At 48.2% G+C, this 10,444-nt stretch overlaps 1 protein-coding gene across 1 annotated transcript; it reads right to left on the bottom strand.

The window, feature by feature from the left end:
• Positions 1-3,143: 3,143 nt before the first annotated feature.
• On the bottom strand, positions 3,144-10,048 carry LOC104526271 (keratin, type II cytoskeletal 4). The gene is made up of 9 exons (XM_010169691.2): positions 9,497-10,048; positions 8,038-8,252; positions 6,846-6,906; positions 6,441-6,536; positions 5,447-5,611; positions 4,872-4,997; positions 4,221-4,441; positions 3,644-3,672; positions 3,144-3,532 (listed from the first exon to the last, which is right to left on the bottom strand). Exons 1-9 carry the CDS (start codon positions 10,046-10,048, stop codon positions 3,144-3,146), a joined length of 1,854 nt encoding a protein of 617 aa, XP_010167993.2.
• Positions 10,049-10,444: the final 396 nt, after the last annotated feature.

Below are 10,444 nucleotides of genomic sequence, written 5' to 3'. Positions count from 1 at the left end.
GTAAAGCCAGATTGTCCTGAAGCTGACAAACGGGTTCGGATCAGATATTAGAGCTGAATGAATATAATAGGATTAAAGGTGGGGCTGCCAACAAGAGAGAGGGAATTGTCATTTTCAGCTCCCACACTCTTTTCCTTCAGCCCACTGTCCACAAGGTATGTGAGCAACGCAAAGGCTGGGTGAAAAATGCAGCGTTTCATTACCGCACTGGTTAATTGTGTGGAGGAGCTGAGGTTTGTGGGCTCCATGCCCAAAGGCAGATGTGGCTTTTTGCATCTATCAGTTTGGACCAACTCTGCTAGACTCTGTCAAGGGACATGTCCAGAGTGACAGAGTGATTTGGCCTCTAAACTGCCCCAAAATACGTGCTCCTAGCCTTTTTTTTCTCCAAAATACCCTGATTTACATTAACACTTTGAAGCAGGTAGCAGAAAATGTGGGTTTTGCAATACTTGGGGGTTGAGAAGGGCAGGGATGATTAAAGGTATTCTTCCAGAAAGAGCTGCTGGGCTGCTTTGGTACCCTGGGGAGCTGGCTGGTTATTGGTGTGCAGGTATTGTTTCACAGGGAGGTGATCAACATAAATTATGAGCTGTTGGGGCACTGGGAGCTTCTGGTTTGGGTGTTTCTGTTCGTTATTTACATACAAATGAGTTGAAGTCCGAGTCGTATGCAATTGAGACTGAAAGATGAAGATAATTCTCAGCAAGGGCTGATCCATTTGGCTTTCACCACCACGCCAGCCCAGACAGTGTTGCTAAGGCATGTAATTTATTAAAAAATAATTAGTGATCTGCTACCTGCTGATCATATCCAACAAACCATCTTGCTTTCCATCAGAAAAGCAATGGAGACACAGGGAGCCTGAATCCACCATGCTCAGCATAGCTTCCATGCTAGGAGAGAAGCAGAGGCACGTGCTCAACCAGTGGGAACCAATGATGAGTTCATCACCATCACACCAGTATGGACAGACCAAGCCTGGCAGGATGGTTGAACTCATCCTCCAGCCCATGGAGAAGTTGGGGCAAAGAAGCCATGAGTCAGCAGTCAAGTCTAGGAAGCAGAGTGGGACGTCGGGGAATAAATTACAACACCCAGTCCTTGGTGTGCCTTTCATGGGGTAAATTAACCTGCCCACACCCCAGACTGGGTGAGGAGAGACAGATTTCTCCAAAGGGAAATTCAGAGTGAAGTTGTCTTGGGGGCTTTCGGCTGCGCCCAGATGAGTCGTGGGAGGGAAGAAGCCAGCAGGGCTGGCTGGTTTTCCCAGCATCCAGCTGTGCATCCAGCTGTGATGAGTTCCACCATGGCAAACCCTTCCCAGCCGTGTTATAGAGACCTTTCAGTGCGTCACTGTCCCTCAGAAACTGGGGACCCTCACAGAGAAAAGGGAGGGGGCAACCTGACCTCACCTAAATCCCAGTCTCCTAAAATTTTGGGAGAGGGATTTCCCCTCACAGAATCCCAGAACTGCTCAGATTGGAAAAGCCCTTTAAGCTCACCGAGTCCAACAATGAACCCAACACTGACAAGTCCCCAACTAACCCATGGCCCTCAGCACTGTGTCTACATGACTCTTCAATCCCTCCAGGGATGGGGACTCCACCACTTCCCTGGGCAACCCCTTCCAATGCCTCAGAACCCTTTCAGCAAAGAAATTCTCCCTCACATCCCATCTCAACTGCCCTGGCCACAACTGGAGCCCATTTCCTCTTGTCCTGTCCCTTGGTCCTTGGTTGAACAGACTCACCCCCACCTCTCTACACCCTCCTTTCAGTTGTAGAGACCTTCCCAGTAAGGGATGTTGGAGAGGAATGTCCAGGTACATCCTCTTAATGTAAGTTCATGTGTTTTAAGGAAGATGGGGTGTTTGAGGAGGAAAGGCCCTGCTGCTGCACCTTGGGAAGATACTTTTCTCTTGTTTTCTTTTAAAATTGACTTACTCTTGTGAGAAGGGTTCAGGGTTGGGTGGGGGATTATTTTCATTTTCTTACTACCTGAGCTGATTCTCACTGATTTCTTTAAACAAGGGCCTGGCCACTTTTTTCTGCCTCCAGATGTCCCAGACAATGTGAGAGATCCCAAGTGAGCTGCACATCCCACGAGCAGTTAAATATCCTGGTTTACACTGTATTTCCAGACTTCCTTGTGACCACACTTAATCTCTGGATGGAATAAAGGTATGCAAAAGACCATCAGGAAGGAGAGCAGACAAAGTCTCAAAAAAACCCTTGTTTAAACTTCATTTCTTGCGAGCTACCAACTCCACCCATGCGAAGATTCATGTTTGAGAAAATGTCTTTGCTTTTATAATATCAGGGAGGGAAATAAAACCCGTGAAGCAAGGCATGAATTATGCATGTAGTTTATTGAAGGTACAGCTGCAAGTGTGGAGTAAGCGAAGGGTAATCAACTCTGTTCACTTGCACCTTAAAAGCGTTAAATCCGTCTATCTAGTACACACACAGGAAAAACAACGCATGCATTTAACTACAGACATATAAGGTGCTCGTCGGTGTGTAATTAAAATCGACTCTACCAAACCTGGTGTAGCAACTTGGACCAATTTACATAAGCATTACCAACCCTCTCATAAACAGGAAAAATTGGATTTTTTTTTTTTTTTCTAGTGTCATTAAAGAAGTTCAATAATAGCCACAGCTCCAGTTCAGACAATTAAAATGTGGCTTCTCTTTCTGAAGTTGGGATAACCCAATTTTTCATCCTTTCGCAATAGCTGCATGAGGGAAAGAAAATCCCTGCTGATTTTTTTTTACCAGGGGTCAAGCAGAGGAGAATGATTTAAGAGCCAGGATGATGCGTGAAGAGACGTACGGACACTCTGAAATGAAAATCTCACCTGGCTAAGACCATGGGGGGTGAATTTCCCCCAAGAAGGGATCATAGAATCGTTTGGTTGGAAAAGACCTTTGAGATCATTGAGTCCAACCGTAGGATATGCAAGAGAAGGTGGGTTTTGATCATGCAAAGAGTTTTTGGCAGAGCGATTAGCTTAATTGCGTGGGCATGGGCAGTGCATGGTTGTGTGATCCCTATAGCTGTCAGAAGGAAGGGGAATACTGTTTTATTGCAGAAATGCTGATTATTTTAAAATATGACATCTCGTTACCCATTGATCTCTACCGGGTTGTTCTGACCACGCGCACAGCTGTGCTGTACCTGCTCCCGGTGCTGCAGACCCCTGCCCCGGGAATGATGACGGTTCCTGGGTTGCACTGCTCCATGCCAGCGCACATGACATTCCCCAGGTTGCCCACGCCGGTGGCACACTGCACCCCTTCCGCACCGGAGATGACTTCTCGCCCCACGCAGCTGACTGCGCTCCTCGCCCCAAATCCACCCCCCACCTTGGGGAGACAATCTACACTCCGGGTGCTAAAGCCAGCACCACCGAAGGAGGAGACCACCCCTAACCCTGCGCCGACCCCTCCTGTCTTGACAGTGCATTTGCCTCCGATTCCAGACAGGGATCGACATTCCCCAACGGTGCCACCACCGCTGACCACAGCTGTGGGAGAAAAACAGGCTCAGTCACTGCCAGAGCAGCTAAAATCCAGCTTATAAGGAAACTTATAAGCTTAAAAGACTTGTAAGGAAATGAAGAGCTTCATTAGCTTACCTACGCTCACAGGGTTGCCGGTACATATCCTGTTGAGAAAAGAAATGTCTCAAAGATGTATTGAGGGAAATATTCCTCAAATACACAATTCAATAGAGGTGCTGCCCAGCCATTGCCTCCTTAGAAACCCAGCAGGTACTTCAGCTTTTCTCTGCACCCAGGTGTGAGGTACTGGTCCAGATTGTCCAACAAAGTACTCCAGGGTAGGATCCCCAAATCCCATAAACTTCTTAATATCCCATCCTCTTTTTGTGCTGCACACAGGGGATTTGACTGCAGCATGCTCGGTGGGCTGCAATCCCACTGCCCAGGGAGGATGAACCCATGGGGAGCGAAAAGGGACGTTGCTCCCCTCTGCAACCATGGGGAGAGAAAAGGGATGATGCTCCCCTCTGCACCCATGGGGAGAGAAAAGGGATGATGCTCCTCTCTGCACCCATGGAGAGAGAAAAGGAATGATGGTCCCCACTGAACCCATGGGAAGCTGCCACCCCCTCCAGCATTTCTAGCTGCCTCTCTCTCCTCCAGTTGGGTTTTGCCAGTTGCCATTACAAGATGCAGTCAGGGATGCTCCTACCTGCTCTCTTCTCCTTCCAGCAGTGTCCTGTAAGTGGCAATCTCAATGTCCAGGGCCAGCTTGACGTTCAGCAGCTCCTGGTAGTCTCTCAGCAAGCATGCCATCTTGTCCTTGGCTTGCTGCAGTGCAGTCTGCAGGTCAATCAGCTTCTGACGGGCATCTTTGAGGGCGCAGTCTCCCCTCTGCTCAGCATCGCAGATGGCCGTCTGCAGAGCTGCAATCTATGGACAGTAACGGGCAAGAGGGTGGTCAGTGGTGATATTAAGAGGCATCTCCACAGGGTTTCTCATGTAACCCTTGATTTCTCAGCTAGGAACTGCCAGAGAGCCTAGATTTAGGTTGGACACATGTGATGGCCAAGGCATTTGGGATGAAGGGGAGGGGACCTGTTGGCTGCACCCCAGTAGGAAGCAAACAGCAAACACTGTTTCTGTTAGAGCCAAACCAACTGGCTTCTGCTTGTTTGCTAAGTGACAAATAAATCTGCTTCTTTGTGTATTGACAGCAGATGAGAAGCTACAAATACAGGCTTCAGCTGGGGTGGGGGGGGTTCTTTGCAGCTCAGCAGGGTGGGAGCTGGGGAGGACGAAGCTCTTTGCTGAAGAAGTTGCATGCCCTGCTATCCATGCAGCATTCAACCCTTTGTCCTACCTGTTTCTTCACGTTATCCGACTCACACTGCAGCTTCTGGATCATCCGGTTCAGCTCAGCTATCTCACTCTGGTTGTTTCTCAGGTCATCGCAGAACTTGCCCCTGCTGCTGTGGAGCTCTTCCAGCTATTGCATGGGAAGAGGATGATATTAACACACCTGCATCGCCCCTTCCAGGGAAGGTGGCAACTCTTCAGAGCCACACTGACGTCAGTGCTCCTGAGGAAGCACCTTGACTTGACCTCAGCCTGGACAAGGCAACAGTCCTGGGCAGGTCCTGAGCATTTACCCCTTGGGAAGGGGATGGTGCTCCTGATGGGTGTGCACAGAGGAGGCCTCTCTGAAGCAACACTGTGATCTGCTGTGGTCTGGTTTTTACAGAAAAGTCTTAAACCACAGTTTTAAGGTTGGAGTTAGTTTGGGGGGTTTTTTTGAGGCATGACTCTTTAGCAAACTACAGTGCACGCACACTGTGGGGTGAGTTGAAGTTGCATCATGGAGGCCAGAAATGGTCCTCAGAGTTTTGTTGGACTAGGGATTTAATTTTCATCTGTGCTGGTGGTGTGAATACTCACTCTGGTTTGATAGAAAGCCTCCACTTCAGCCTTGCTCTTCTGGGCAATCTCCTCATAACAACACTCAACACTTTTGATGATGCCCTCCATGTCCAGGTCCCGGCTGTTGTCCATTTGCACGATGACAGAGGTGTCACACAGCTGGCAATCCAGCTGAGCTCTCTCCTGTAAGATCCATTGCATGTCAGTCCCCTTCCCACAACTAACCCAAGCCAGGCATGCAGGTACACCTGGTGAAGGGGGGTCTGGTGAGAAGGTGGAGGGTTAAGGAAGGTTCTCCCATTAACACCCAACTAAAGCATGGGGTTGTCCAGGTAGGTGACTGGTTTCCAGCAAGAACTGGCAGCTGGGACCAGTTTTAGTGGCACAATATGGGATTACTGCATGCAGTTCCCTAAGGAAGGGTGGGGAATCCTGGTGGAGTAACTCGCTTCTCTGCAACTCAGCATTTCTGGCCACGTCAGCAGTTTTCTGGGCTGTGAGTCCCTCAGGGGTGAGCGCTTTGGGCCCCGTTGCCTACAGACTGCTGGGAGGTGTTTGGCTAGAAAAAGTGCAAATACTAAGTGTCCCCTGTGTGTTTTGTTAAAAACTTGCTACATTTTAGACGAAAGGATCACTTTCACCAAAATATTTTAACTAACATCAAAGCTTAAAAAGTGAAGTGCTAAAAATATTTGGGTTTTGAGGAGTGAGATGTTTCAGTGGTTCCCAGAGATGGTTTGGATCAGAATTTCAGGGGCTCTCTCAGGCAAAAGATCCCTCCCTTTGTAGCCAGCAATATAGGAGACAACAAAGAATGTCCCTTGCCTTCCCAAAATGTGTGCAGTAGTGTTGTTATCAAATACATATAAAGAGATACAGATTTTTGGGATACAATTCCAAGATTTTCAGAAAAGACACCTTTCCCTGTGTTTAGTTTTGGTGTAAGAGCTCAGGGGGCAGCAGATGATGCATTGTCCCTTTGGGCAGCATACAGGGAGCCAGGAGTTCTTACCTCAGCATAGATGCATTTCAGGAACTCCAGCTGCTGCCGCAGGAGGCCCACTCTCACCTCCAGCTCCTCCTTGGTCAGGTAGAGACAGTCCACATCCTAGAGAGACACCATGTGTTCAGTGAAAAGAGATGAAGAAACAAGGACTGTGGTAAAGCCCATGTTTTCTGTTAGATTTGGAGGAAACCTCCCTGTTTTCAGCCCTTAGGACTGTCTGGGTTTGCATTGCATGTGCTTACAACCTGATAGGGCTTCTCCAAATTCATTGGGTTGCTTCTGGTTTAGGGCTACCCAGTGAGGGCTCTGTCAGGGTGTCAGGACTCCCTATTTCTCTCCCTGGCCCTGGTTTTGCCCTTGTACCTGCCACTCTCAGCTGGTCTCACCATCATTGTCCCTAGAGTGACTCACCTTCTTGAGGACCACGAATTCATTCTCCGCAGCTGTACGCTTGTTGATCTCATCTTCATATCTGCAGGAGGAATAGAGAGGGGTGGGATGCTGAGCCCTGGGGGTCCCGTCCCCACCACCCAAGCAGCCAACATAGAACATGGGAAGCCTGATTAACACCAGAGTTTCTCCCTATTTGCTTTGTACCTCCTTTTTGATTTTTGCTTTGTTGTTATTTCTTTCCTCCCCACGGGGCTTTGTTCAGCAGTTTTAACTAGTCCACGCCAGCAGTATCGGTGGCTGGACTGAAGTGGCAGTAAATCAGGCCAAACCACTAGAAATGCAAAACCCTGAACCTCAGCTGAAGGCTGGGATTGCTTCTTCTAGCCCTGACGCTTTGTGTGATGTTTTTCTGAAGTGTACAGGTCTCTGCTCGGAGTATTTACTGGGAGACTGTGGCGAAAATGCCCCAAGGGAGGTCAGGAGCTTGAGCAACCTTTGAAACTCCCAGGTGCATAATGACCAAGTAATTGGGACGTAGAAGAACTTTCACAAGATGATTCTGTGAGTCTGTGAGTCTGACCTCCTTGGTGGTGGCTCAGCAAGAAAAAACATCTGAGATGTTTGACTGTAAGATCTCTGGAGAAAGGATTACTCTTTTATCCTGTGCTGTATACCACCAATCACCAAGTGTCCTGGTTCATGGTTTAGCAGAGCACATGGGGAGCTATTAAGGAATATCTCCAGCTTAAATTAAAAAACAAATTCCCACATTCCCTCTGGGAAGAGAGAATGAACCCCAATTGGAGACAATGTGGATAAAGTGTGGGTTGGAGACAAATAGGCTGAGGGTTTTGTGGGAACATATAGCATTGTGGACACAAGATTTTTGGGGAGCCACAGGCACAGATGATGTAGGAAATTTGATATGGTAAACCACGGTGGTATGCAGGAGCATTAGGGTGAGGAAAAGTGGTTCCCTGTCCCTCTCCCTAAGGAAACACTCTGGTTGAAGAGCTTTCCCAGTCCATCACCAGCATCTGAGGTGCAGCAGTGGGACCCCAGTACAGGAAAACAGCCCAGTACTGGTGTGTCCTGGTCTTATGCCCCAGTTTTTGGACCCACACAGTGCAACTGCATTGGCTTCACTCTTAGAAACACCACTCAGGCCAGGAAACACCCCAATTAGAGCTTCTCTCTGTGTACCACTTACTTGCACTTGAACTCCTGAACCAGGTCCCTGAGGCACCGCTCCTCGTTTTCCAGCCTCTCTCGCTCCCCCAGCACACACTCCAGCTGCTTCCTCAGGTTGCAGATGAAGTTCTCGAAAACAGGCTCCAGGTTTCTCCTGGAAGCTGGGAGGACATACTGCTGCAGCAGCTCCCACTTGGTGGTCAGCACCTTGTTCTGCTGCTCCAGCAGCCGGACCTAAGGAAGCAAGAGATGTAAGAGTCATGCAAATGCCTCTTTTCCCAGGCAAAGGCACTTTGTGTTTCTCCATTTCCAAAAGAAAAAAAAAAAATTAACTCAGAAATGTAAATGATTAAGTGCTGATTTCTCAACCCAAGTAAGATCTGATCCTGAGCAACCTGACTGAGACCAGCATCTTCTCTAAGCTAAACCTGGTCCCACCCAGGAGTCATATCACAGGCTGAAGAACGTCAGTGTGCTTGCTCTGTGTTGAGGCCAATCATGTGTTTGACCAAAGCACAGTTCAACCAAACACCACCTCTTCCCCCTGAGACAACTCACTGATGGAGGATCCGCTGCCTCCTCTGATGGACTGATTACAATAATGAGTCCTTCGCGGCACTAAAAGCTCCATCCAGGATCTCATTTGAATGTATCTGATTTAAACTCTAACCACGGATATTTATCATGCCTTTAACTTCTTGATTAAAGAGCTCTCTAATACTTGAGAACCTTTATGGATCATGAATAAGTCATGTTTCAAATGGAAGGAAGCAGAGTGGCTCCTATTACGTAGGTTTGGTTTTTCCAGCTGCAGAACAACTCACAAAGAAAATCAAGATCAGACAGAGCAAAAGTTTCCCTGCTGTTGGAAAATTCATTTCCTATAATAATACATCTCTAAAGAGCAATGAAAACCCTTAGGCTTAGCTAGGCTTACAAGGTAAAATAACGTCTGTTTAGGAAATCACCAAATCATTTCATTGCCAGAGTGGAGGGACAGAGAAGTTAAAATTGTTCATTTAATTTTAGCTAGATGTTTCTCTACATCTCCTTGATGAAGCACACAAACTATTTAAAAAATGCAAAAGTCCTTTGGAGTTTGTAGAGGTGTGATGACAATATTTGGATATATATACATACACATTTTGTAATAAAAGTCCCTATTTTGCCTTTTTACATTTCTGTGTGTCCATCCCTCCTCTCACAGGTTTTGATTTACTGTGTCCCTGGAGCTGCTCCTGATTTAGCTGTTTAGCAGACTGGTGATCATCAAAAACTAAAATACTGCTGCAGTTGCCTTGGTGCAAGGCTCATCTCCAAAGTCTCCAGGTCAAGACCACCACGGTCTATCAAAGACCAGTGGAAGATCAAGGTGCCAGCAGAAATAGCTACTGATGACATCTCTCTAGAGACAATCCATCCACCAGAGCCTAGGGACATGAGACAAGCAGTGTGCACGGAGGGAAGCGGGGTCTCACCTTGTCGATGAAGCAGGCGAACTGGTTGTTGAGGTTCTTGATCTGTTCTTTCTCATGGGTCCTCACTTGGCACTCCTCAGGGTCGACCCCCACGCAGAGGGGCTTGAGGAGCTCTGGGTGGATGCTGACACCCCGAATCCCTTCAGATCTACCTCCACCAAGGCTAACGCCAATGCCGTTGCCATAGCCTCCGATAGCCACGCCGTCCCCAAGACCTCTGTAGCTGCCCAGGCCACCATAGCTTCCGCAGTTACCAAACCCCACGACTGTGCCCATGCCAAAGCGGCCTCCGCCATAAGCCACACCGCAACGTCCAACGCCAGTGCCGTTGTAGCCCCCGCTGCGGCAGCTCCCGCCGAAGGAAATCCTTTGCCCTCTCCCCAGGTCACAGACGCTCCGGCTACTGAAGCCACCGATTCCACATCTCCGTCCCACCGACTGGCAGACGGAGGCTGAGCTGCTGTTGCCCCTGCCGAGGCCGCAGACGGCGGACGCGGAGGAAAAGCCCCGTCTTCCCATGAGAGAGCTGGAGGTGTAGCACTGTCGACTCATGGTGGCTGGGGGAGACGGGAGGTGAAGCGGTAACGGCAAAGCAGGAGAGCAAGAGAGGAGGAGGAAGTGAAAGAAGGAGCTCTCCTTTAGCTTCTCTGAGGCAGAGCCTTTCTCCTTATATATGTTGCAGGAGGTGCCTGAGATGCAAAAATTTAATTTATCCACTGGGTTTGGTCTGCCTGGCAGCAAGGAATGGCTTCCAACATTTTAAACCCACAGCAAACACTTCTATCTCATACGAAATAATGTGGAAATTAAAATAAACTGCTTTGCTTGCAAGCTTCAGTTTCAGGACTTATATTTTACTTAATTAATCTGCTTCCTTATTGTGTAATTATAGTTTAGCAAAATAATTCAAGGGGTTTTTATTCATGGCTTGTTTACTGTTCGGTTTCA

The sequence above is a fragment of the Antrostomus carolinensis genome, unplaced genomic scaffold (genome assembly GCF_000700745.2).
Source record: "Antrostomus carolinensis isolate BGI_N321 unplaced genomic scaffold, ASM70074v2 scaffold16020, whole genome shotgun sequence".
Lineage (NCBI taxonomy): Eukaryota > Metazoa > Chordata > Aves > Caprimulgiformes > Caprimulgidae > Antrostomus > Antrostomus carolinensis.
Note: the sequence above shows the minus strand (reverse complement) of the source record. Positions and strands in the feature narration are given on the sequence as shown.

Coding starts and splice junctions, on each gene's coding strand:
- LOC104526271 (XM_010169691.2), bottom strand. CDS start 10,048: ATGAGTCGACAGTGCTACACCTCCAGCTCTCTCATGGGAAGACGGGGC. Junction 6,907..8,037: donor GTTCAGGAGTTCAAGTGCAA/GTAAGTGGTACA, acceptor TTCCTCCTGCAG/ATATGAAGATGAGATCAACA. Junction 3,673..4,220: donor CTGGAAGGAGAAGAGAGCAG/GTAGGAGCATCC, acceptor TTTTCTCAACAG/GATATGTACCGGCAACCCTG.